Source organism: Strix uralensis, chromosome 21 (assembly GCF_047716275.1).
Source record: "Strix uralensis isolate ZFMK-TIS-50842 chromosome 21, bStrUra1, whole genome shotgun sequence".
In the NCBI taxonomy this organism is placed as follows: Eukaryota; Metazoa; Chordata; class Aves; order Strigiformes; family Strigidae; genus Strix; species Strix uralensis.
Window position 1 is genome coordinate 7,653,522 of NC_133992.1, and position 25,901 is coordinate 7,679,422.

At 57.0% G+C, this 25,901-nt stretch overlaps 2 protein-coding genes across 4 annotated transcripts in view; both read left to right on the forward strand.

Moving 5' to 3' along the window:
- The window catches only part of LAMC3 (laminin subunit gamma 3), a 32,756-nt gene extending 21,201 nt beyond the window's left edge, over positions 1 to 11,555 (forward strand). For 2 of the 3 annotated variants that reach the window (XM_074891400.1, XM_074891402.1), the window contains 20 exons: positions 295 to 411; positions 716 to 914; positions 1,140 to 1,252; positions 1,520 to 1,738; positions 3,624 to 3,812; positions 3,895 to 4,140; positions 4,462 to 4,615; positions 4,731 to 4,873; positions 4,955 to 5,133; positions 5,215 to 5,353; positions 5,803 to 6,008; positions 6,299 to 6,375; positions 6,508 to 6,642; positions 6,949 to 7,093; positions 7,217 to 7,378; positions 7,715 to 7,817; positions 7,930 to 8,129; positions 8,397 to 8,543; positions 8,747 to 8,846; positions 9,467 to 11,555. In XM_074891400.1, the coding sequence (XP_074747501.1) occupies positions 295 to 411; positions 716 to 914; positions 1,140 to 1,252; positions 1,520 to 1,738; positions 3,624 to 3,812; positions 3,895 to 4,140; positions 4,462 to 4,615; positions 4,731 to 4,873; positions 4,955 to 5,133; positions 5,215 to 5,353; positions 5,803 to 6,008; positions 6,299 to 6,375; positions 6,508 to 6,642; positions 6,949 to 7,093; positions 7,217 to 7,378; positions 7,715 to 7,817; positions 7,930 to 8,129; positions 8,397 to 8,543; positions 8,747 to 8,846; positions 9,467 to 9,717 (3,224 nt within the window). In that variant the 3' untranslated portion in view covers positions 9,718 to 11,555. The remainder of the gene's footprint in view (positions 1 to 294; positions 412 to 715; positions 915 to 1,139; positions 1,253 to 1,519; positions 1,739 to 3,623; positions 3,813 to 3,894; positions 4,141 to 4,461; positions 4,616 to 4,730; positions 4,874 to 4,954; positions 5,134 to 5,214; positions 5,354 to 5,802; positions 6,009 to 6,298; positions 6,376 to 6,507; positions 6,643 to 6,948; positions 7,094 to 7,216; positions 7,379 to 7,714; positions 7,818 to 7,929; positions 8,130 to 8,396; positions 8,544 to 8,746; positions 8,847 to 9,466) is intronic. The other variant, XM_074891401.1, reaches the window with a different exon arrangement.
- A 689-nt stretch (positions 11,556 to 12,244) lies between these two features.
- Positions 12,245 to 24,842, forward strand: AIF1L (allograft inflammatory factor 1 like). Its single transcript, XM_074891342.1, has 5 exons — positions 12,245 to 12,373; positions 17,242 to 17,308; positions 20,298 to 20,339; positions 21,494 to 21,656; positions 23,343 to 24,842. The coding sequence occupies exons 1-5, from the start codon at positions 12,296 to 12,298 to the stop codon at positions 23,428 to 23,430; spliced, it is 438 nt and encodes a 145-aa protein (XP_074747443.1). The 5' UTR covers positions 12,245 to 12,295; the 3' UTR covers positions 23,431 to 24,842.
- Positions 24,843 to 25,901: the final 1,059 nt, after the last annotated feature.

Sequence of the window (25,901 nt, forward strand, 5' to 3'; positions counted from 1 at the left end):
CACAGTAATGTTGGAACCACAGCACAGGCAGGGGGGCAAAAGTTTAAAGATAATAATTTCCTCCAAATCTAAGAAAATAAACAGATGGGGGGGGATGGCTAGGGCCACTCTCCGGCACATTAGAGCACAGAGCCGGAGCAGAGCAGGGTCTTACAAAGCACTGGCCTCTTCCAAGACCCTGGAGAGTCTCTGGAGGAAGGACAGAGCCCCTGAAAGCTGCACCCCGTTGGTGCTGGGCTGGTGAGGACTCGCTGCTCCCCTCACCCCTGCACCGCTGCTCTGTGCTGTCACCAGGGCTGGAGGGCTGGGCTGCTGCAGCTCCAGGCACTGGGGACCTGCCTCTGCGTTGGGCTGATGGGGAGATTGTCACCGAGTGGGATGGAGAGGAGCCGGTGGATATTCTTGCACCAGGTATCACGCATGCCGGGTCCCTGGGGCCCTGCTCTGCTGTGGGGACCCCACGGTGCTCTCGTGGGACATCCCACTGCTACACTGGTGCTGGGCTCCATCCCAGAGCGGAGTGTGTTTCAATAACACAAGGTGTGGGGGGATTGGAGGGGTGGACCAGGACCCTGGGAGGGCAGGTTGGAGCTGGCCCTGCTCTCGGGGGGTGGCCATGGCTCCTGGGGATGCTGTTGGGAACAGGATTGCACTGACAGCCCTGGCAGAGATGATACCTCCATGTTCTACAGACTTTGCTCCTCTCTTTCCTCAGAGAAGTTTCTGCAGAACCAGCGCCTCAGTTATGGGCAGCTCCTGTCCCTGCTGCTGGGAGTGGAGGGGAACAGGACAGGGACGGAGGCTGAGGTGCCGCTGCTCCGGGTCCAACTGGTGTTGGAGGGCGAGGGGATGGAGATCACCATGTCCAGCAGCACGAGCCAGCCCCAGCATGGAAAGCAGGCTGTTACCTTCAGGTACCCATCACGGTGCTTTGGGGACCCTCAGCCGGGCTTAGGACACAGTGTGTCTGATCTTGCCTGGGCTGCCCTGTGCTGTGGAGCTCAGCCCCACTCCCTGCCCCCCTCGGGGATTTAACTGTGCCCCCATCACTGCACTCACGTGCAGTTGGGGAGCCGAGCTGTCCTGCGGTGTGTGGCTGTCAGACTGGCCCTGCCCTTCCTCACATCCTCCTTCAACAGGCTGCACGAGGCAGAGGAGGGTGTGGAGCCTTCACTGTCGGCCTTCAGCTTCCAGCGCGTGCTCTCCAACCTGACCGCCTTCCGCCTCCGTGTGAGCCACAGCCCTGTGCAAGGTGGGCGGCTCCGTGCAATATCCCCATGGGGACCAAGCTGGAATGGGGCTGGGGACATCGAAGCAGCATCAGGCTCTCAGGGATGAGAGGCGTTGCAAGGGGTGTGTTGGGGCAGGGGTTGGCTTCTCTCTGTGCACACCCCGTGGCTCTCCAGGAGGTGTTTTGGGGTGTCCTACGCCTGTTTGGAGCATTTCCAAGCAGGATGGAGAGAGCAGGGCTGGGGGACCATGCCCCCCCCTATTCTCACGCTGCTCTCTCCTCTCGCAGGCAGGCTGTCCCTGAGTGAGGTCCAGCTCACGTCCGCTCGCCCTGGGCCGGGGACGCAGGCGGGCTGGGTGGAGGAGTGCACGTGTCCCCCGGGCTACGCCGGGCAGTTCTGCCAGGCCTGTGCACCCGGCTTCAAGAGGGAGATCCCCTTCGGTGGCCCCTTCGTCCGCTGCGTGCCCTGCACCTGCAACCAGCACGGGGACTGTCACCCCCTCACAGGTGTGTACCCCCCGGCCCCTCCACTCGCTCCGTGCGTGGGTGACAAATCCACGTCTCCTTGTTTCTGGCAGATGCTGGAAACCATCTGTGAGGTTGCGGTACCCAAAACTTGCAAGTTGAATTGCTTGGCTGGTTGTAGGGACTGGGTTCATAACTGCAAAGACAGAGATAATTAATGAAGTGCAATAATAGTGGTAATTTATAATAAGAGAGGCATCTTTCATGGTACTTTATGACCTTAAAGGAGGAGAAAGGAAGAGTGCTGGTCCTCAGGGGAGTGAGGAGGCAAGGGTACGGGCAGGAGAGAGGCAGAGGGTTTTGCCAGGACAGGTCTTGCAGGCAGCATCACTGGCTGAGGAGCAGAGCAGGACTGGACACAGCTCTAGTGTCTACAAACTGGGAGCAAATCTGAGCAGAGAAACAAGTAAAAGAGCAGGAAAATACAGCAGTGCCAGCTTGCAGGAAGGCACTAGAGGAGCCAACTCTCATGCTGCCAGACCAAGCCCTACTCTGCCTCCAGATCCAGCTCAGAGGTGCATGACAGCAGCAGGGACTGTGGCTTGAAGGGAGGAAAAAAGCAAAAGCAAAGTCTTCAGGGCAGCGTGGCTGTGTCTGGGGTGGTTTGCGGGGTGTTGGCTCTTCCCTCTCCTGCCAGGCAAAGTGTCTGCATGACTTCAGTCAGGGAAGGGGGGCAGGATTGCAAACTGCTGCCCTTGAGCTTGAGGTGGCTGCGTGAATCCAGCACCAGGCTCGCTGCTGTCAGCCCTGGGGAAAGACAGATCAGAGCCTTGAGAGGCTTGTGAGATGCTGCCCTGCTCCCCGTCCACCCCTGCAGAAAGCAGCAGCTCTGATCCGTGCTGAGAAGAGCTTGGAAATAAGATGATGCGTTTGGTACCCCGACAGAGCCCCTGGGGGTCCTCGCTGGCCGGCTCCCCTCAGTGAGGCACAGCAGCAGTGTATGGCTGGGATGGAAAGGGCTGGAAGAGGCGTTGTGCTCAGCCAGTGCCCCTGCCCTGCCGGCGGAAACGCGGCAGCAGCTCTGCAAACTCGCCCCTTGTCTCGCAGAGCCAGGGCTGGCGCTGCCAACTGCACAATCCCAGGGATGCGGCCAGGCTTTTGATGTCCGGGCCCTGCGCTGCCAGCGCCAGCCAGCCTGCATGCTTCCTTTTGTTTATTTTTCCACTCCTTCCTGCCACCCACTTTTCCTTTCTTTTCCATTGTCCGGCTCTGCCTGGATGTGGGGAAAATGGAAAAATGCCCATTCCCTCCTGTGCAACCCAACTCCACGAATCACAGGGAAAAAATCCTCCCCCTGGCTCTTTCTCTCGCTCCAGTCAAGCATCTGCCTGGAGGTGGGGGGTTCCTTGAGCATCCTTCCTCCTCCTCCTCTCAGCTGATTTTGGAAGGCCGTGACTCACTGGCTCGGCTCACTGGCTCGGCTCGCGAGGAGACGCTCGCTCCCCGCTGAGTGCCGGCCGGCTGCTTGTTTTCCATGACAGGCTGGAAACGATGCGCCTCGTCGCTGAGAAATGTGTTGTCGATTATCAAAGGCGCCGAGAGACTCCATGCACGTTGATGGTGCTGCCTGTGTGCGCCAGTGCTGCCTCGTCCCTGTGCTGCAGGGGAGCATGGGGCTGGTGCTGGGGCCCTGGTGTCCTCTCCAAAACATTCTTCCCTGAGCAAGGATGGAGCAGGGAGGGAAAATGTTCTGAGTTCTCGTTGGGGATGTGCAATTCCAGTGCAATCCCTTGGCTGGAGTTGCGCATCCCTCTTGGCACCCACAGTGTGCCCCGTTCCGCACTTGGCTCTCCATCCCTCCCGTGGTCCCCACTGTTATTTGGGGCTGGGTTTTGGCAGACCTTCAGCTCCATTTTCCTCCTTGCAGGGCGCTGCCAGTGCTTGCACAACACAGAAGGTCCCTCCTGTGAGCGCTGCAGCCCCGGGTTTTATGGCAACCCCTTCATAGGGCGCTTTGATGACTGCAAGCCATGCCCCTGCCCTGGCCGCTCGCCCTGCACAGAGGTGCCCAGCAGCGGGGAGGTGGTCTGCACCCACTGCCCCCCAGGGCAGAGAGGTGAGGCTGGTGGTGGGCAGGCAAGGGGGCTGTGGGCAGCACTGGCATGGCCAGACCCTCCCCACCTTTTCACCTTCCCCAGGAAAACGCTGTGAGCTCTGCGACGATGGGTTTTTTGGGGACCCCCTGGGGCAGAGGGGCCCTGTGAGTCCCTGTGTCCCCTGCCAGTGTCACGGGAACGTGGATCTCAATGCCGTGGGGAACTGTGACCCCATGTCCGGCCGGTGCCTGCGCTGCCTGTACAACACGACGGGCGAGCACTGCGAGAGGTGTCAGCCAGGCTTCTACGGTGACGCGCTGGCTCCCAACCCTGCCGGGAAGTGTGCACGTACGTATGGCCCCGGGGGGCGGCCCTGCTCCCCTGGGTCCCACTGCAACCAAAACCCTCCCAGCAGTGGGAGCACAGGGTAGAAAGGGGATGACCAGTGGGTTTAGGGGCTGATTGATGGTCCAGGTTGGCCCCAAATGCTCAGGAACGGCCTTTGCCACCTTCCTCCACTGCTGTGATATCCTGGTCTGCGGAGGCTCAGCCCTGTTTGATGGGGGGAATGTGGCATCCACGTTGTGGGGGCACGCCCCAGCGCTCCATTCCCACTGTCCCACCTGCCAGCCCCGTGCTGGGATGTAAGCGGTATTTTGTCTCCCGTAGCTTGTGACTGCAACCCCGACGGCTCAGCCCCGGGGCTGGGGGGCTGCGATCCCAGCACGGGCCAGTGCCACTGCCTCCCGCACGTGACAGGCAGAGCCTGTGGGCTCTGCCAGCCCGGCTACTATGGCCTGCAGCCCGCTGTGGGGTGCAAGAGGTATGTGGGGCAGGGCATGGGGCTGCGAGGGGAGAGCCGCGACTCTGCGTCCCCGGCTCTAGTCTCTGCTCTTTGCACCCGGTGCTCGCTCATCCCCCTCCACTCTCGGTGCCAGCTGTGAGTGCCACCCCATGGGGTCACAAGAGAGTGGGTGCCACACACTGACGGGGCAGTGCTCCTGCCAGCCCGGCGTCGTGGGGAAGCAATGCGACCGATGCCACCACGGCTTCTTCGGCTTCTCTGCCAGGGGCTGCCGAGGTAACGGGGATGGGGACGGCACCTCGATCCCTAAACCAGTGCTGGCAGCCGTGGTGTGACACCTTCCTGCCACTGTTGCAGCCTGCAACTGCTCCCCGCTGGGCTCCATCACCCCGCAGTGCCACGAGAACAGCACCTGCCTCTGCCGCCCCGGCTTCGTGGGCTACAAGTGCGACCGGTGCCAGGCCAACTTCTTCCCCGACCCGCCGAGCTCCCGCTGCCAGCAGTGTCCTGCCTGCTACGGGCTGGTGAAGGATGAGGTACAACCCGGGCCCTGCTGAGGTGGGTGCAGCACCCCGGCCCCTGTGCTGCCTCACTGTCCCCCCATTTCTCACCCGCAGGCCGACCGGCTGAAGGCCAGGCTGCAGGAGATGGAGGAATGGCTGCAAAAACCAGGCTGTGACACCCACCTGGGCCAGTCCCCCATGCTGGGAGATGCACCCCGGGGAGATGGACTGCCCAGTCCTCACCTCCTGCAAGGTACAGGAGATGGGTGTCCCTTCCCAAGGTCATGGGGGGGAGCCCCATGTCACCCCTCCAGGGACTCTCTGCTCCCACAGGGTGCTGTGAGATGCTGGGTGGGTGCAAGGAGGTCCCAGGTCAGCGCTAGGCTCAGCATGGGCAAAGGGGTTGGCTGAGAAGAGCAGGGCAGCTGGGGGCGACGTGCCTTTTTGAGGAGAACAGAGCACCACAGGGACACTTGCAGGTTTTGGAGCAGCTGGTGATGGGCATTATTGGGGACTGAGCGTCGGCATATGGAGTGCCCTTGGGGTGCTGCATCCCTGGGTCCCTCCTGAGAGCCCGGGACTATTTTCCCCTTTCATTAGTAGGCAGAAGGTGAGGTGCTCGGACATGGGGCAGCCCCACAGGCAAGTGGGGAGCCCCGAGCACCTCCGTGGGCAACAAGCAGCTGCCTGTGCTGCCCACAGGTGCCCGGGCCACCCTCTTGGCACAGGTGGGGCGGCTGGCAGGGGCGCTGGGCACCGCGCGGGGCCATCTCAGCAATGCCGGCAGGGCCACCGGCTGCTCCAGCCACGGACCCCCCAAGACCTGCACCCTGCTGTCAGAGATTGGGACCGTGCTGCAGACGGCGCAGCGGGAGATCCTGCACGCTGCAGACACCCTGGCTACCACGGTGCGGGCTCCCACTGGCCCGGGGCTCCTGTGGGGGCTTGTGGCCATCCTGGGGGGCAGTGGGATGTGCAGGACTAGTGGGGTGGGATGTGACCAGCACCATGGGTGAGTGGGAAGGCCTGGGATCCATGTGGGTATAGCCCTCCTTGCTGCTGAGTCAAGAGGAGCTATTTCCCTCATTCACTCCCATTTGCAAACCTCCTCCAGCCCTTCGGGAGGTTCTTGTTGGTGCTGGGGTCTGGGGGTCCCTGCTCCCCACTGGGGTCTCACTGCTGCTGTTTGTGTTTCAAGGAGATTCCCCAGGAAATCCCTCAGCAGCCCACGAACTGGAGCCGCCGGGCGTTGGAGGCGCGGGCGCTGGCCCAGAGGTACGCCTGCGAGTCTGATCCCGGCGTGCGCAGGCAGAGGAGGCTGCCCGCCCAGCTCGGGGTGCAGGATGGCTACTCCTTCTGAGGAGGCCCATCCTAACATCATCTCTCTGGATGTCCTTGTCCCTGCAGCCACGAGGACACCCTGGCGCAGGTGGAGGCGGTGGTCAGGAGAGCGCTGCGTGCCTCCAAGGCCAGCTCTGAGCTCCTGCAGAGCCTGCTGGAGGGGAATGCGATGTGGGATGTGCAGCGTGAGCTGGAGGCCGGGTGAGGGGCTGGCAGCAAGGGGGGCTGGCAGGGCACCACAGCGGCTTGCCTCTGGCCAGGTCCCTGTTACAGGACTCGGTCACGGTGATTTGAATCTGCCCAACAGGATCATGCTGAGTCCTTTCAAACTCATTGCACCACAGCGTTGCAAAGCAGAAAGCCAGGGCTCTCTGTGCTGGGGGTGTTTCAGGGAAAGCCCCCAATGTTTCCCCCTACATCCGTGTCTGGGGCCAGGTCTCAAAGTGTCATCTCCATCTTTCAATGGACCTGAGGGCTCTGGGTGACGGTGGCGTCCTGTCCACGTAGGTACGAGGAAATGCAGCAGGCGCGGGAGGAGCTGGGCGCTGGCGTGGCAGAGGCGGCAGTGGAGGCCGGGAGAGCTTTCGCAGCCGTGCAGCAGGCAAAGGCAGACATGGCCGAGAAACTTCTGCAGGTGGCTGCACTGGGGCAGGTGAGCAGCATCCAAGCTAAGGCTCCAGCTTGCAGCCCTACCCCCTGCGTTGCCCACTGGGCAGCGCTGCCTCCCAGGCTGGGAGATGCTCTCATGGAGCCTTCGGCATCCCTGACCCCGCAGCAGGCGCTGCCAGCGCAGGCTGGAGCCCTGGCACAGGACGTGGCAGCGCTGGGGCGGACAGCGGAGGCACAGGAGCCGTCAGCTCAGCAGGCTGTCGAGGCGTCCCATGCTCTGGCAGCTGGATTGCGCCAGGAGCTGCAGAAGACTCGTGGCTTTGAGCAGGTAATTCCTGCTCGCTTGCATGGGGTGTCCCTGCAAAACAGCTGATGGGGACCTGCTGTTCCAGCTGGAGCTGTGGGCATGCTGGGCACATCCCTCTCCTGCCTCCCACACAGGGCATAGCGGGTGGGTGAGCCCCATCCCTGCTGCTCCAGTGGCCACAGGGGCCATGCCTGCAGCCAGGGTGTTGGGAGTGGATGTTTTGGGAGACATCTCTCCTTGGGCTCCTGGACCTCCCAAGAAGCTCGCCTGCCAAGCAGGAGCAGGCTAGGACTCACATTTCCCAGCTGGGTGCAGCTCTTCACCCCCTCCCCAGCCTCACTCCTCTCTTCTCCACAGCTGCGGGACCGGGCTGGCTGTGCCCACGGCACAGCCACCTCGGCTGTCTCACATGGAAAAGCTGTGCTCTCTGAAGCAGAGTCCCTCCTGGCCAGCCTGGAAGGTAAAAGGCACTGGCCAGAGCATCTCCAGCCACAGTTCAGCTCTCACCATGCTGGCTCTGTGTGCCAAGGGGAGAAAGGGACAGTTTGGTGACAGCTGGATTGTCCCTGCAGGCATGAAGAAGGTGCTGGGGCATCGGAAGGGCCAGGCTGCCCTGAGCAGGAAGATGGCACTTGTACGGGACAGGACGATGGTGGAGGCCCAGAGGAAGATTAAACAGGCAGAGAAGATGCTGGGAAACTCCTTGTCCATCTCCACTGCAGCTCAGAGGACAGCCGGGGAGGCTGAGCGAGTCTCTGGGGAGAGTGCCAAGGTCCGAGCAGAGGGATGTGGGGTGTGGGGATCCCACGCCAGGCTGCAGGGCACGGCTGGGCTGGCAGCCATCACAGGCAGAGCCCAGCCTATTGCAGGCAGGGCTGCAGAGCTCCCAGATAGAGCTTCTGCTGCCCACCCAGCACAGCCCACCCTTGTCTGCGTGCAGACCAGGCGGATGCACCCAACCAGGGCTCCAGCCTAGGAGCCAGCTTGCAGTCCCCCTGCGCGTCCCCAGGTGACTGTCCCCATCTCCATCCCTTTGCAGAGGGCACAGGCTATGCTGCAGGAGAGCAAGCGGGCCCGCAAGCATGTCAGACAGCTTGCCACACGTGCCAATGAGACCCAGAGGGAGCTCTCCCGGCAAAAGCATGTGGCTGAGGAGCTCAGAGGGGATCTGGAGGAAGCACACCAGGTGGGTCGAGTCCCCTCGGGCAGGTTGTGCCCTCCAGAGCCTGGAAGGGGCTTTGCCCACAGCCCAAAGCATAGGCAGCAACCTGGCTTTTGGGCTTCACTGTATGGGGAATGCCTTGGAGATGTTCTTGGGATCCCCTCCCCTCTCCTGTCCAGCCAAGGGTCAACTCTGTCGCTGATCTGGGCGTCTCTCTGTGTTGGAAGGTGGGGACATCAGTGAATGAGATGGCAAAAAGTCTCCAGGAAGCCCAGGGTTCGCTCATCTCGGACATCGAGACCCTGAACAACCTGCTGAGCAGTCTAGGTGAGACCCAGGTGGGAGCGGGGTGCAGGGACCCAGGGAAAGGCTGGGCTGTCGGGGCCTGGGGCTCTCCTGCTCACTGGCCATCCAGGCTGAGCTGGGTGCCCTTTTGCTGAGCTCGCTCAGGGTCTTGGCAAAGCTTCCTGAGGGCTCATGCCTTGAGGATGAATTTGGCCTTGCTGAATGTGTGTGCTCCTGCCTGGTGTGGAGACACTGATCTCCCTTTGGCATCTCCAGGACGAGCAGGGTTGGGCCAAGGGCTCAGTCCCTCTGGGGCTGAGGGATGTGCTGGGCTGGGTTCACTCCTTGTTGCTGGTTGGTTTTGCTCCAGCTTCTGCTTTGATCATCTGGGTACATTTCTGAGCGCTCCAGGACTTTTGCATCCGAGAAGTTTTGCAAAGGGTGGAAATCATCACCCATCTGTAAGAGAAATGTGCCCAGGCCCTGCCTGGAGCCACAGTTCAATTTGCTTATCTGTGATCGCTGGGAAGCTGCAATGCCTCCGTGCCCCACTGCACCCACTATAGTTTGCCTGGTGCCGAGGGTCTGAGCCCCTGAAGCATGTCCAGAACCAATCCTGCCCAGCTCTCTGCCTCTCATCCATGTCCTCTCCCCTTGCCCAGGCAATCTGGAGCAGGCCGCAGAGGTGGAGGCAGTGCTGAGTGCCGGGCGGCTGGAGCTGGAGCGGCTGTGGCTGCGCCTGGCCACGCCGGGCACCCTGGCCGGGCAGCTCAGCCTGCTGCAGCAGGAAGCGGTGCGGCAGCGGGAGAAGATCCAGGCGTTCGAGAGTGACTTGGCTGAGATCCGGGCCGACAAGAAGAACCTGGAGGAGATTTTGCGGAGCCTCCCCGAGGGCTGCTCAAAGTGGCAGTGACAGGTCCCTGGCCGCTAGCCCATCACCTCTGTGCCCCCCTGCACAGGGAACAGCAGAGCGAAGGACACCCCATGTTCGCCAGCATCGATCCCTCCCGCTGCTCTCCACATGCCCTCTGTAAAATATCACACCCCTGGTCCTTATCCAGACCAGTTCAGGCTCAGCGTCCTGAGCGCTCTGCGACATGACATCAGCCACCAGCTCTGTCCTCGGGGCGGGGGGACAACCAGCCACCAGGGACCACCGACACTTCTGTGCAGGAGACGGACCCATCACAGGGTTGATCTCTCACCATGGAGCGAATGAAGAACCATCACAGACCTCCTCCATCCCAGACACGTCCCTCCATCCCTCCTTTCCCACCACAGCACAGCGCACCAGGGAGGGACAGCTTATCAAGTATGTAACGTACCAAAGCTGTAACACCCGGCGGGCACTCCTGCCCCAGGAGATGAGAGAGGCTGTTGCACGCATGCTGAAAGCTGGTCCTGCTGCACAGCACCCTGCAGTGTGATTTCACGTGCTGTGGTTACAGAGGTGCAGAGATGAATCCTGGTGAAGCCAGGCAGAGAGCTGCTCACTGGAGGGCATGCAGCTTGCCTGCTTCCCCAGGGAAGGGAGTTCACAGCAACGAGGGCTAAACTGGGGCCAAGCAGAAGCAAAGCCAGACCTTTAAGTAGCTCCTGGCAGGCAGGTGGGGCATTCCCCGCCTGCTGCAGGGCAAGAGCAGCTCTGATCCTGCTGTTCCCCTGCTCTGGGGTAGTGCAAGGTTGCTCTGGTCTTCATGACCTGTCCCAGCTCCGCTTGGCTCACTGGATGTCACCAGTTCTGGCTACAAACCAGCCCAATTGCCAGCAGTCCCAGGGGCTAGGTGGCATAGCGATGTGCTGGGCAGGGAGGTGAGAGAGCTTCTGCTTGCAGCTGCATCACCCCACAGCCCCACAGCAGCACCCATGCACCCTCCCCACTGGAGAGGAGCTGGCTGGTGGCATCAGGCTGTGCAGCCAGCACAGGCTGGATGGGGAACACAGCCAGCTCCTGCCAGTGTCACTCCCTTGGGGTGGCAGAGGTCGGTGGCTGTATCTCCTTTAAAGGAAAGGCATGTGCGTCCACCCCTGGCACCCCCAGCTCCCACGCGGGCCCATCTGTGGGGCCACACAGGCAACAGAGCCAGGTCCTTTTTCAGCCCACCCTGTGCTGGCTGCGCCACGACTCCAGGTAGCAGCTGAAGTCACTCTCATCAGACCAGAAACGAGTCCCCAGGCTGGAGCCCACTTCACTTTTTCACCTGTTTTACCTGTGTTGTTCTGCTCACAGTGCTGGAAATCAGGTTTGCTGAAGTCTATAACACTATATGTAAAACTGCTGCCTCAGACATTGGATTCCCTCAACTTTATCTCTGGTGGGTCCAGTGGTCTGGAAGGGACACAGGGTTTTCCGATCACGAACAAACCCACCTCCCACCTAATTCTGCACAAAAACTGCCCCAGGAGTGGGATGCCAGAGCTGTGGTGCTGCAGGAGTGTAATGGCCAGGGCTCCCCTCTTGCTGCCCAAGGAGAGCTCTGCAAAAGCAAAACCGTGTAGCAGTGAGAGCGCAGCACAATTCGGCTTGGCTGAGAGGCAGGGAGCCACAGCCACTTACCATCTCCCTGGGAAGACAATTATACGTCTCCAATCAACACACAAATTTGCTGCTGTTACAGAAATGTCAAGCCTCTGCCTTGTGCTGCTGCTGAAGATGTGGTTCATCCTCCCTCCTGCTCTCCCTGGAACTCTGTTTTTTTAGCTGGTGACAATTGCCTAGAGCTGTATCCATTAAAAATTCTTAATATAATACATAGCTGCCCATCCGCCTGAGTGCCTGGCGGCAGGAGGGGCACACGCGGTACCTGTGCTTGCTGCTTTCTCAAAGAGCAGGGGTAGCTGCACCGGGGGTTGACAGGCGGCTGGGTCTGGGGTGGTGTGGGGCAACTGTCAGACATTCCTACTAAAAACCACTTTAGTACTTTTTTTTTTTTAAAAAAAAAAGGTGTCTCGCTGAGATGGCAGGGTGAGTGAGGGGGCTGAGGGCAACCTCCCACAGATCCTGGCCAGGACACGCATCAGCTCGGTCCTGCCTGTCCTGGGGCGACGCCTTTTCCTGCTGTTCGTACCCCGGGGCTTCTCCAGCACCGACTTACAAGCGGTTGTGCTTTATCACCCCACGGAGCTGCGCCCAAACAGCACCCAGAGCTGCCTCGGTAACCCGAGCGGGGACCCCCGAGGCGGCGGGGGTGCACCTGCCCCGGGGTGGCTCCGGAGCGGATCCCCGGGGTGCCCCTTCCCACCCCACCGCCTCCCTCCCGCCCAGAGCCCGGCACCAGCTCCGCTGCTTCCCCCTCCTCGCTCCGGACTTTGCACTTTTCCTGCAAGACCCCCGCCGAGGGGCTGCACCCCGCGAGTACCCGGCTTCACCCCCCCACACCCCCCCCGGGAGGAGCAGCCGGGGGCGGGGAAGGGGTTAACGGCGGGGGCGGGGGGCCCGGCCCGGCCCGGCCCTACTTAAGGCGGCGGCGGGCGCGGGGCGGCTCCGGGAGATGGCGGCTCGGCGCCGGCCGAGCGGCGGGGGGCTGCGGCGGGCCCCCCAGGACGGGCGGCTGGAGGAGATCAACAAGGTGGGGCTGGGGACACCCCCCAAACCCCCCCCCCCCTGCCCCGAGCCGAGCAGACCCGAGGGCTCCCGGGACCGCGGGGTGGGGATGGGGCTCCCCCGGCGGGGATGGGGCTGCGGCGGGGCCGGGGAGAGGAGGGAGAAGGTAGGGGCAGGTGGAGCTCTGGGGTAGTTTGTGTATGTGTCCCTTCTCTGTGAACCCCTCGGAGGGGAATCTCGGCGGTGGGTGCAGGGGGTGGCTATCTATCCCCTCCGCCCGTGGTGTTGCCCCTCACCCCCGGGCTGTGCCGGCCGGCTGCTGCGAAAAGTCCCTTTGGGAACTTGCTCGAGCAAGAACAGGAGTTACTGTTCTCCCGGAGGGCTTCTGCGTCCCCTCCGCTGTATCGAGCACTTTGATTTCTTCTCCCAGGACTGAGGAGTTTCTGCTGCTCAGAAGAGCTGACTCAAGCTTTTTTAGTTTTTAATTGCGGTGGGTGACTGGGGAGCCCGGGCTGGTTGGACGTCCCACAAGCCTTGGGCAGGGGGAATGGCAGCTCCTGGATTAGTGCAAAGTACGCTGGGCTGCGCGCCCTTCATGCCGGGGTCAGGCGAGGTCCTCTCCCCAGAGCTTCAGGCTTGCCCCATCCCTTGCTTGGCATGGCCCGTGGGGCAGCTCTCTTGGCATCCCTCCCAGCCGAGAGCAGTTCTGAGGGTGAAAAGAAGGTTTTAACCTTGAAACAATCAACGATGGGGTTTGTAGGTGGGTTTGGGGGTCACTTGCTGGTACACAGCCAGCAGCACCTTGGTGTTGTAGGTGGAGAAATCAAAGAGCTTCACAAGATGAGAACCTGGAAGAGATGGTGGGCTTGCCTTCCCTTCGCAGTGACTGGGCTGTGAAAAGTGCCAATATGTTCCTCCAGGCGGGGGTGAAGTTTATGTAGGTTGCTGGAGAAGGAATTAAGTCATTAGAAACCAGGAGGTGCTGAGGAATAAGTGTGGAAAAAGAGGTGCTGGGGCATAAGGTGTAAAATAAGAGCACTTGGCTAAAAGGAACCTTTGAAATGTGCTGTTGGAGGGCAGGCACGGCACACCCTGCGCCCAGGGGACGCGTAGGTGGGTCTGACACATCCCCCATAGCCGAGGTGGTGTTGACCCTCGGGTTGGGGAGGAAGGGAGTGTGTTGTACCTATTGCTGCAGTTTCTGTTGCTTTCAGAGCCGTTCTCCAGCATCGCTCAGGCACGGGGGGGATCCATGATCCTTCAGCTGGTAGGAGCTGTAGGGCTGAGTCTGGGAAGCTGTGCTTTCCAGGACACTGCTGATGGGACACCGCTGTGCCCCAGGGCTGGGGGCTCTTCCACGCAGGGGACAGGCTCCTACCTGCCCCCTAAGCAGCCATTGCTTCTGGCAGGCTTTTTCTCTGGGTGAGGTTTAGATGACAAAAATGAAACAAGCTACATAGCTTCCCACTGACGGAGGTGGGAGCTGCTTGTTCGTGTCCTTGCTGCCCCGCGTGTTGGCTCAGTGCTAGGAGAAGGGATTTGAGCAGCTAGAAATCAAGCTGCAGATAGCACGGGTAGTGGCAGCCCACGGATCTTGAGCAGCTGTTGCGCTGCAGCAGCTCTGGGCAGCAAATGCCATGCTGCTGTGCTTTGCTCGCTCTGCCAGCTCTCTGTGGCAGCGGGGGGGGGGGGGGGGGGGGGGGGCGGTGGGGGAGTTTGCTGTGAGCAGGCATGCAAGTGAAGTGGCTCACACCTCCTTCTGACACAGAGCTGATAGGTAAACCTGGGCTGATACTGTGACTGGAGCCAGGGAGGGGGTTTCCCAAGCCTGAAGAGCCCCAGGGCTGCAACCCAGTAAAGTGCTCCTAATAAAACCTATCAGGCCAAATTCCTATCAGGCTTAATCTCATTCTCTCATCCTAACACTTAGCTCCCTCCCAGCCCTGTTTTCTTGGCTGGTTTCTACTCCAGAACTCTCGCTGGGATACGGGTCTTTGGCAGGCAGCATCCTGCGTGCACACGTGCTGCTGAAGGACAGCTGAGTCCTAATATTGAATTCTCTCTTCCAGCCTGGGATCCCCTCTTGGCCATTCCCCTCTTCCTGGGGAACGGCAATCACATTGTTCAGCCTTGTGCATCAAGGTGGCAAGTCTAATCCAGCAGAGATTAGTTGCAACCCAGTTTTACCTTCTAATGCGCGGGCCTGCAGGGAAGGAATTCAGCCTGCTGGAGAGCAGGTGCCTGCTGCTCCCATCCAGGGCAGGCAGGAGCATCCCTCAGCCCTGTCCCGGCCCCAGCAGGCAGGATGGCTGGTGTCAAGCACTTCCCATCCCACCCAGTGAGAGCTTGGCCTGCTGGTTGGAGATGCCTTTTTGGAAAGGGAGGAAGGATCTGGCTTTGCTCAGGTTGTCATGCAGGTAGCTGGGACTTGTGTGGCTGAATTTATTGGCTTAGAAAAGCCTCTCTGCCCAAGGAAGGCTGTTCAGGGCAGGAGCGGGGGAGAGGCTGGGGCTTATTAAGCACTTCTTATTAATAGAACGTGCCCCTTAAAATGAGAGCTTTAGCAAAGGGCTCTAGGAGGAACTTCAGCCATTTGGCTGAGTCTGAGTCACTGGCCCTGGGGACTGAATTCCTGTGTGCTATTGTGAGTGTTTGCCTTATCGCAGTCACAGCCCGGCTTGCATACAATGTGGAGGGTGGAATGCCTTTGAAATATGCTCCCCTCTTGCTTCCTTCCATCTGGAGCAGAGCTGTGACACTGGTGGGCTGTCCCGTTCCCCTCCATTTGAAATGCAAGGGTGCGAGGTGTGTGCAGGGTCACCCATCCTGCTCTCCTACCATGCTGCTGGGGCTGTTGCACCCCTGGGCACATGTCCCTCAGCCATCGTCCCTTTGGTCTTCACCATTTCTGTGCTGCTTCTTGCTCCCAGAGAAGTACAGGGCTCTGCTCTCACGTCCCCTGTCCTGCTTGTAGATGCAATGGCCTGCTGCTCCTGCAGGGGAGGAATGAGGCTGTGACCTGGTGGACAGGAGGTGTTTTGGTTCTTAGTGATGTTTGGCAAGTTCCTTCTACAGAGGCTATTCAGTGGCAATGGCAGTAGGTAACACTACTCTGCTCTCTGGTGACTTCTGCTGCTGGCTGAGCCCAGGTCTCAAAGCTGAATTGGGCCCTTTGTGTTGGGCTGGCAAACGATACCCCTGGGTAGAAATAACAGATAAATGAAACTGAGTTGGCAAAGGAGAGCGAAAGAAGGAACTGGGAGCATTGCTTTTCACCACAGCTCTCACTTTGAGTTGGTGTCCATGGTGATAAGGGAAGTCTGTGTCACGCTGGTTTAGTGGGCATGGTCTCTGGTGTCCCATCTGGAGTTTGTGAGATGGGAGGAGGGGATGACAGTCACTTCTGTCCTAGTGGGCTTCCTGCGAAACCTTAGTTCAGCTGCAGATAAGACTTGTCAAAGCAGTGGTTAACTGGCAGTGAAGGTTTGAGGCATTTGGACTCCCTGGGCAGGTCCAGGCTCCCCTGTCCCGGTGAGGAAGGAGGGAGCAACTCCAGGTGTGTGGGCTGGAGGGGCCCAGAGCATGTGCTGTGGGGTCAGGGTGGCAGGCAGCGATCGAGCGTGAAAGGCTCAGGGCTGTCTGTGGCAGCAGGAACCAAGCATCGGCTGCAGTGCTTCCAGAGCTGGCCCAGCAGCCAGACTGGCCCAGCTCGTCGCGTCTGGAGATAGCTGGTTTCAGTCCTCCCTCTGGAAGAAATGAGAACGTGCTCTAGAGGGCATTTGGGTTAGTGATGGCTCTGTGGACCTCCTGCAGTCCTGATGCCCCAGTGCCTGCAGATGGGGCTTCTTTAGGGGGGGTGGTCTCATTAATCACAAGTGATGCTGCCCCAGTACTACCAGTGCTGGAGGACTTAGTTTCTTGGCGACCCACTCCTGCCTTCCTCGTGAGCATGGAGAACAGTGGTGAGGAACACATGCCCAGAGTAGGGAACAGCCTCAGCCCTCTATCCACTCTAACCCCTGGAGGGGTTTTATCCTGGACAGGCCATGCATAAGCTGTGCAGATGTTAATGATTTCTACACTGAAGAATGTGGTGTTGTTGCTGAACACAGATTGAGTCATTAAGCTGTGCTGGGCTCGCTGGAGCTAGGCGGTGTGGGAGGGTAGAGGCAGGAGCAAGACCCTGCTGCTCACAGCTGCGGGGGGGTGTTGCTGGCAGGGCATTGCGGTGGAGCTGGCTGTGCAAGTTGGGGTTTGTTCTCCAGGGTACCTGAAGGTTTTTGAGGTGGGGCTAGGGACAAGTGACCAGAAGTGACCCAGGATTTCCTCTTCAGCCTGAGCAGGGCAGGGGGGAAATGGATAGGCAGTCTGAGAGAGTGAGAGCCTGTTCCTTACCCCAAAATACCTGTCCTCTGTTGGGTGCATGATGTTCTGCAAACTTTGCCTGTTCTATTTGCTTAGCCCTCAGAGTTTATCCAAGAGTTTGAAATCTGAGATCAGAGTGTTTTTTGCAAGGACTAGAAGCCCTTGCTGGCAATAGGTGCCCAATCCATGTGCTGTGTGTGCATAAGCAGAGATGTGGGGAGCTGAAACCTTGGGTGAGCAAGAAGAGGGGGTTTCATGCAGTTAGTCCAAAGGCACATGGGGTCCAGTCCTCTCTCAAGCTGCTGGTGAGAAATCTGAGACACCAGAAGTATTCCCCTTGCGCTGGAATGTTAATGACAAGGTGTGGAGGGATTCAACCCATTTTCAAGCCTCCTGGCACTGTTGCTCAGATGTGGCTCTCTGGGAATTGCATAGGTCTTCTGGGTAATGCTGCATTTGTACATGCTCTCTAGGGTGTTTTCCTTTGCATCTTTAACCTTGGGGATATTATTTTTTTTCCTCTTTTAGGAATTTCTCTGTGACCCAAAGTTCAGTGATGAAGAAGACCTGGAGGAGAAGTTGGCAGTGTTCAAAGGTGAGAACCGGAGGGTTTCCCTGTCCTTTCAACCTGACTCCTTGCTCTGAACAGATTATTTTCCTCAGTACTTGGATCTTACCAGCCTGAGATTCTCTGCCAAATACAAGTGACTGAGTTGGGATGGATACCTCCCCCTTGCTTGTGGGACTCGGTGAACTCCCTGGAGAGGTGGTTTTCCCACATGAGCCTTTGTGCTTCCCCCACTTGCAGGGCAGGGACATGTCACCCTGCAGACATCCTGCCTGGCAGCTGCTATTATTGCAAAACCTGCTGCGTGGGCAAAAGCCCGGGGAGCAGCAAAGGAGGATGGTTTCTGTCTAGTTATCTAGACAAGCTAGCTGGTATAATGGACGATGCAGTAGCTGGACTCTTTTTTTTCAGTGAGTAGGAGGACCTCTTCCCACAGATCAGCTGCTTCCTGAAGAAGTTGGGGACTTTCTCTTCTCAAAAGTTTTTTCAGTCTGATCTGGCCCTTCCTGAGCCCCTTGGTACTGGAGGCAACAGTAGTAATGTGTCTCTGGTCCTGGCCAAAGCCTCTCTCCAGTGGCTCAGCAGATCTGGAGCTTAGGTTTGGGCTGTTTGCTGGGATGGGATGTAGAGAGACAGCTCAAAAGCCTGGGGTCCTCTGGAGCTTGTTCCCAAAGTGGTAACAGTACAAGATTTGGCAGGGCTGTTCTGGGTGCATCCACTTCCTTTCCAAGCAGCAGCTGAAGGCAGTTGAGAAAACATGCCTTCTGTGTTGCACTGCCCTCAGGGTTTGTCCTCAGCCTGGCTGTAACCAAATAAAAACCTGACCTTGCTTCCATTTCAGGCGTTGTCTGCTATGCCCCTTTGAATTCTGGCTTTGCAATCCAGCGTAGAAGAAGCTGGCTGGGGTTTTGTGATCCCTTACCCTGCTGAGCACAGAGGAGCCTCCTGTGCTCCCCGTTCTTTTTCTGTTGCCTTTTGTATGGCTTTGGCTTTTGGCTGCAGGCCCGCATTATTTTTCCCATCACAATTGGGGCTCTTCAAACATTGCAACTATAGGTCACAGGCGCAGAATTCCCTGTAACGAGAGCCTTTGGCATCTCCCTCCGCTGCCTCGTGAGTTTGCCTCCGTGGCCTGTCCCGCTCTCCAATGCCTCCTCCGGCTCCTCCAACAATCAGTTCATTGTGTGATGATGGGGGGAGTGTTTCTTCTCTGCCATCCTTCCCGCTGCCCTCCCCAGCCAGGCCAGGGGAGCCCTTGTGCAGTGTTTGTGTAAATGCATTTGTGAGGGGAGGGACCACGCCAGGTTTTGCCCCACCAAATCCCTGCAGCTGGGATGGGAGGGAAAGATGAATGTGCGAGCTGAGGCTCAGAGCGTGATGATGTCAAGCTGCCTCTGTTCTCTGCGCTTTTGGCCAAGCATCAGCTGAGAAGAAAAGAAAACATGTGCTGGGCACAGACACGGCAGAGCAGGGTTTGTGTCCCCGAGCGCATGCTGGGGTGCCTGACCCCCGCCCAGGGAGGTGGCAGTTCATTTGCACAAGGTCATTGTGGTGGGGCAGGGTGTGGAGAGAGCCAGTTCCACATCAAGCATCGCTTTGGTCCCTAAGCACATGTGTGACAGCCCCGATTTAATCTGGGATGAGTTGCTTAATGCTTGAAGGGAGATGTTTATTCCTGCCTGAAGCATGAACAGCTTGGGTTTGTATGTGGTGTTCCTGTAGATCTGTCCTGGTCAGCTTGTGACAGGGGTGATCCACCAGCTGAGACCCAGGTGAAGACATGCCGAGCCATTCCTCTGCCTCCTGCCCATCAGTCCAGTTTACCCAGCACTTTCCTTCAGAAGCACAGGTCCTGGGAAAGCTGTGATGTGTGAAATATCCACTCTTCCCTTTGGCTCCTTAAATGAGCCTGCTGCTTCTCTGTTCATGTTCATCTGCTTGCTGGTGTCCCTGGAGCAGAGGCAAAAGGTCTTTTCCCTTTGGGGAGGAGCAGCCTGGGAGCTCTCACTTAATTTGAGCCCTCCGAGGCTGTTCCAGGGAGTGAGTGCTAACTGCAAGGCAAGTGGAGACTTCTCCAGCTCAGCCTGGATGGATGGTGGCAGCAGGCATCTTGCTCTTCTCATTTAGCAGAACTTGAGATGATGGGGGGCCCCCTGCAGTGCCAGGAGCTGTATTATCTGTAAGACAAACAAATCCTTGCCTGAAGAGCTTAGAGTCTAAATGGGGAACAGCTAGCAAGGGAGGGGGTGGGTAGGAAGCACGCAGGTGTGCCACTCTGAAGGTCAGAAGCAGCACAGGACTGAAATCCTGATTTTTTTTTTTCTAACTCAAATCATTGCTCAGTCTGTTATAGCATGTGTGCTTTTGTCCTGCAAAGAGAACCAGACCTTCTAGAGCAGGCTCTGCCTTCCTCTGAGGATGCTGGAGTTGCCCGATTCAGCAATGTTTGACAGCAGGCTGGAAGGGCAAACAACCTGCTCCGGTATTACTGCTCCTAGGCATGTTCTTGACTTTGCTCTCTTGCTGTGGTCATTGAGCATCTCTCCTGGCAGGTGCTGCTCTGGGAGTGCAGCACAGTGTTGGGAGAACTATAGAGTCTGTCCCTTGCTATTGCAGGCAACTATGTCATTTAATCCCCCTCCTAATCCGATCAAACTTCATTTTGGGAGTGCTCAGTGTTTTGTTTTCCCTGCTACTCCTTCTGGGAGGCTGTTCCAGAGCTTTGTTTTTCTGGCTGGAAACCTTTTAACACTATCCATGGATAGCTGATACCTTGTTCTCATGCCAGTGTTTTCCTTCAGCTTAAAGAAAAGCAGCCACAATTAAAGAGCATTTATCTCAATTCCAGGGCTTTGGAGTTAAGGGTGTTAAAACCAGGTCTTGAGATGGTCCTCTCTGAACTGTTTGCATTTGACAGTATATCAATCTTTTATTTCATTGCTCTAAGCAGGCAGCACTCCAAAACCCTGCGTACTCCCTTCTCTAGTGTCCTAACTTGCTTCTGTGTCTCTTCCAGAGAAGTACATGGAGTTTGACCTGAACAACCAAGGCGAGATTGGTGAGTGACTCGGGGATGCTGGTGCTGGGCTGGAAGAGCAACAGCCTGCTGAGGTGGTGTCCACTGCTATATCTGCAGCTTCCTTCTGTACTGGTGTGGCTGAGGAGGAAAACCTGTGGGCTGCTTCTCTGTCCAGCCTTGCTTGGCTCTTGATCCCTGGTCAGGAGCTTCCTTGACTCTCCAGCCCCTGCTTCTCAGCTTCGTCAGTCTCTCCTCACCTGCTTCAAGACCTAAGCTCTTAGTCCTGTTCTCCTCCTGAGTCTCTGCTTAGCTCCTCCACTTCTTTCTGCTCTAAACACTTTTTTTCTTCTTCCTTTTTCTCCACTGAGGCCTCCTCAATCCTCAGCATTTCCAGAGCTGGGAAGCTGCAGGGCTTGGACAATCCTGGGTTTTGCCTGACTTGAGGCAGAAGGTGTTTAAAACCATGAACTTCTGGTGCAGAGCAGCTCTCTGCTTTGCTGGAAGGGGAGCGGAGAGAAGCAGGGGACTTGGGTATGAGTCTGGCTCAGCTGAGCAGCCCTGGGCCCAGAAAGCACCAGTTATGTAAAGATCCAGCCTTCTGCAGGCCAGGAGCTGACACCAAAGTGTTATCGCTCGCATGCTGTGCCCTCCCAGGAGGCTGCTGCCTCGCTCCCCTCCTCCACCAGTCCTCCAGCTGAAGTAAAGCCTGTGGGGAGCTGGAGGAGGCCCGGCTCAGGGCTGCGCTGCCATTTCCGGGAGGGAAGGGGCCGCAGCAGAGCAATGGAAGGAAATGTCCTGTGGCGATGGGCAGGGACGCCTCCTCCCCACAGCCTGTTTGTCTCCAGTTTTAACCCAGTGTTGCTTCCCTCCTCCCCATCCTTGTGATTCTTGGCGCCACACTCTGAGCCAGAGAGCAGTGTCCCCACTTGTCTCTGGAGCACTTGGAGAGTTGTCCCTCTTCTGTGTGTGTGGTGCTTGAGCTGCACAGAAGGGAAGTGATGCTCTGTACTGGGCAGCACAGCAGTGGACTGTACTGGAAGGCTTCTCTTGGCTTTCAGCAACAGCTTAATGCTGTCAGCCCCGGAGTCTGCAGATGAAGTGGTCTGAGGTGGGAACTCATGCCTGTGTCCTTAGGGTTGGTCTGTGCTCAGTGTGGTCACCTCTCGACAGCACAGCTTGCCTTGCTCTTGCAGATTTGATGTCTGTCAAAAGGATGATGGAGAAGATGGGGGCTCCGAAGACCCACCTAGAACTGAAGAAGATGATCTCTGAGGTGACCGGCGGGGTTAGCGAGACCATCTCGTACCAGGACTTTGTCAATGTGATGCTTGGGAAACGCTCTGCTGTGCTTAAACTGTGAGTGTCCCTGGGAGGGAGCTGGGGAGACGTGGGACCTGAGCTGGCATGTTGGGGAGCTGGGAAGCAGAAGTTGTTCTGTGGAGGTGGAGCGGTGCATGCTTGGTGTTCGTGGGGGTGAGACGAGGACCCTTGTGAAGGGGGAGTTTGCAGAGAGACATGAGAGGGTGTATAAGCCCGTGTCTGGGCTGAGCAGCGGCGAGTGCTCACAGCAGAGCTGCCTGCTGCGTGTTAGCACAGGCTTCCTCCCACGTGCTCTGTGTGGAGCGATTCTCTCCCTTTCCTGAGGGTGTGCAGGCACTCAGCACTGCAGGACTTCTTCCCATCTCTCCTCTGTGGCTCCTGCTGGCTTCGGGGACACAGGCTTCCCCTGTGAATGGTGGCAGGACTTGAGCAGTGAATGATGGTCCTGCCAACACCAGCAGTGCTGTCTCCCAGTTCCCACAGGATGCTCCCTCCCTGCCTGATTTGGAGAGAGAGGCAGTAGGTGGAGAGAGGACACATGCTTGAAACAGCTGGCTTGTGCTGGGAGAGGTTTTCTGCAGTGCAGGCTGCCAGCACCAGCCTCCCACGGCCCCCTCTGCCCTCTCGACGGGGCTCTGAAAGTCCTGCTGTAACAAATGGCTTCCGAACACTTGCTTGGCTCCATGTCCACCCCATTGAAGCCTGGCTTTTCCTTTCACAGCCACAGAGGCTGGCCCTGCTTTTGCGTCTGTAACCACCATGAATAGGAGCTGCTCCTCTCCATCCCCCTTGCCCCCTTCTGAAGGCAGCTTTAGAAATGCAGCCAGCTTTCAAGGCAGGTTGGGAGGATCTTGCTCCCACATCTCACGTGGTCCCTCTAAGCTGGTATGTGCTTGCTGGCGATGAGTCTCTGCTCTCCCCACTGAGTGCCCTGTGTCTGCATGTTGGGATGTTCCTTTTCCAAGCATGCACAGACTTCTGACACCTCTGCTCCTCCTTTCTTTCTCCATGGAAGCAGGCTGAGCCTGCAGCCTGTCCCGTATCTCCCATCCTTCCTCCAAACTACAGCAGCTTTCACAGATGGGTCCCTTCTTTTGCTAACAGACGCCCCATTGTCTGTTGGACTCTTCAGAGCAGGAGCAGAAATGTAAAACTCATCCCAAGAGAAGTGCAGTCCTTTGATCCAGCGTGGCAGCTGGCATTCCCAGCGTAGCTACAGTCCTCAGGGAGGAAGACAGTGCTAGTGGTTGCAAAATGGTTGGGATTCTTCTAGCCAGTGCCTTGCTCCTTGTCTCTGCCCTCTTCCCTGCCTGTAATTGCTGTTGTTTGCTCAGTGTTGGCTTTTGAATGTTCTGCTGTGTGGTTTTGTACAAGGTGGGCCAGGGACGGTATTTGCTTTCACGCATCAGGAGAACTTGGCGTGCAGTGTGTGCCCAGAGGATTTCGGAAGTGGCTGTCTAAATAAACCGTGCTAATCCTCTGGGCTCTGAGAGGAAAACCAGCAGAGGCTTTGGGAACCCATTCCTGGAGGCTGCTGGAAAAGCAAAGCAGCCTGCCAGGCTGGCAGCACTGCCCTCTCATGGCTTTCCCTCCTCTGTTCATATCGGATGCCCTTTGCACAGAAGGCAGATGCTATTTTTCAGCAGATAAATAACCCCACCCCCAGTGATGGGTAAAGATGCACCTGCTTTTTTCATTGGTATTATCTGTTGTGTTTTGCAGGGTCATGATGTTTGAAGGAAAAGCCCATGAAAGCAACCCAAAACCTTCTGGTCCGCCTCCAGAGAGAGACATAGCCAGCCTCCCTTGAAGAGGACAGGCTGAAAATTTGGCACTGTTTGCTTTGCTGTCTGTAACAGAGGTTACCTGTGCTTTGTTACTCTTTACTGTGGACAGTCCTAGTTTTCAACTAACCTGCCTTAGAGGAACAGCAAGGGAAGCTGGAGACCCTTCCAGCTCGCATTTTTCCGCTGCATCCCTTAGCCAACTCGATTTGTTAGACACAAGCTGTAGCACCAATTGTGAGACCAAAAAAAAAATCCTGTGATCTTACCTCCCTCTGCCCTTCCTGCATTTCTCAGACAAGGAACTATTTTCCTCCCAGTGTATGGATTCAGAGCTGTGCTTGTCACGACAGGTTCCTAAAGGGCCTTGCTGCCAGACACTGAGCATTTCTCTGGCAGAGCCCCTGACAGCAGCTTCATGGGTGCAAAGAAATTAAGTGCCTTCTCTCCTCTGTCCTACACTTCCTGACTCTGGACTAGTTCTTTCCCTCCTGATCTCAACAAAACACAAGTCAGGCTCCCAGCTCTGTGGCCTAGTTGCATGCTAGGTGAACGTGGGAAGGGGCATGACACAGGTCTGCCTGCCTGCAGGGCCTTTAGGCTTGGCGGTGGGCACGGCTCACTGCAGGGACAGCTTCTATCCCTCCGTGGGTTCATCCTGCAGTCAGATCTCAGTGGGTCCAACACCAGTGAGGATGATTAAAGCTACCTTAGGGGCCCCCTTCCTGACAAATCTCCACTTGGATCTGATCAGGAGCATAACCTCTGAACGGGTGGTTGTCTGTCCTGTCCGCCCAGTGCAGAAACAAGCCTGCTGTTAGGCTTTTGCAGCCCCTCAGGAAGGCCATGGGGAAATTAAACCTTCAGGTGAAAGGAAGCTGGGTGACTAAACTGAGAGCCCTGCCAGACCAGTTGCAGCTGAGGATCTGTCTTCACGCAGCTGCTCTGCGTCTCTGATTTTTGCAGACCTCCCTGTATGTGTTTCAGCTTGGTCCCCTGGAGCTATCAGGTACATTTCCCTGATGGATAAGCCCTCAAGTCTGCAAAATAAGAATGGCTGTAAGTGTGGAGTATGAGCTGGGATCCAGACGTAGCTGGGACTGTGCTATCCACGCTCTGGTTACTGCAGTGATTCTTGCTCCATACACAATTTCTGGAATCCAGATGTTTGCTCTTTGCCCTTTCCCTACTCTCTTCTTAAATGTTCTTGGCAGCTTTTAACTTTTTTAAAATCATGGTTTAATAAATTTTTAAAAGGAAATACAGATGATTAACTCTACTAGGCTGATTGTTCCTGCCAAAGGCTGCACTTTTAAATAAAACAAAAATATTCTCACTACTGTTTGCATGAAAACCAAAACTGTAATGGAGAGAAAAAATTATAAGCAAAAGCAGCACCAGTCTTCTTTAAGGACTGAAAATAAATCTTCTGAAGCTACACTGTGTGTCAGTGTATTTAGTTTAGCTCCTCTGAAGCTTGGTCCACATGATTGGTTGCGGATTAAGTGAGCTGGTTTCCAAGTCTGTTAATATAAACCCTTAAACAGATCCTAGAGATAGGTTTGGACTCTCTTGATCTGATCTTTATCTGTAATAACTGACCAAATGCCATGAAGTTTGTTATGAAATGCAGAGGCCACCTCCTGAAAGCTGCCTTTTTTTTTTTTTTTTGACTTACTGAAAGAAAGCAGGTGGCAGTGCTTGTTTTAAGGAATAACTTGTTTATCAAGAGCAGACACTTATAATGCTTCTCTTGAAAGAGTGGTTTGTTGGGGTTTTTTTGTTTCATCCTCTCTGCTCTTGAAGCACTTGCCTGGGGTTCTTGTCTGATGTGAGTTATCAAAATGATTTCCGGGGGGAATGACTGGGTACACTTTTTCCATGTGTTCTGCAAAGGACAGAATTGCCCTTAGATCAGAGCCCTGTGTCTGCTTTCTGCTGCCTGTTAGCCTCTGGGAATGCACCTGCTTTTCTGGGCTGTGTGTGTTAAAGCTGTTGTTCAGTTAGAAAATAAAGGGAGTGTATTACACTAGGGAAATTTAGATGTGGTTTGCCACAGTTCAGGTCACTACCCAAAGCCATCATTGCTTTTGTCTCTGAGGAAATCCTTGTCCTTCTGGTCCTGGAAAAGAGAGGTACAACCTGCCAGAGCTGGCTACAGCCCTTCTCAAGATGTCCTTGTCCCCACAGAGCTAAGTGCTAAGGTGATGCACACCATGCTGGCACTGTGAGTGGGGGCTGAACCCCCCACACTTGAGGCAGGAGGGGGAAAGGAAAGAAACCCTGGTCCTCCTGTGTCTGAAAACACACATGCTGCTTTTGTGGGGCCCTGGAGCACAGCGAGGCCACCCCAGCTCACAGAACTTCCATGTTTCCAGCTCATCACATGTAACTGGAGGTGTACAGGGACCAACCCCGAGCATCGGACCATGTGCTCCCGCTGCAGCCCACGCTAAGGGAGCAGGATTTGCTTAGAGCTGCAGCAACACCAAGATCT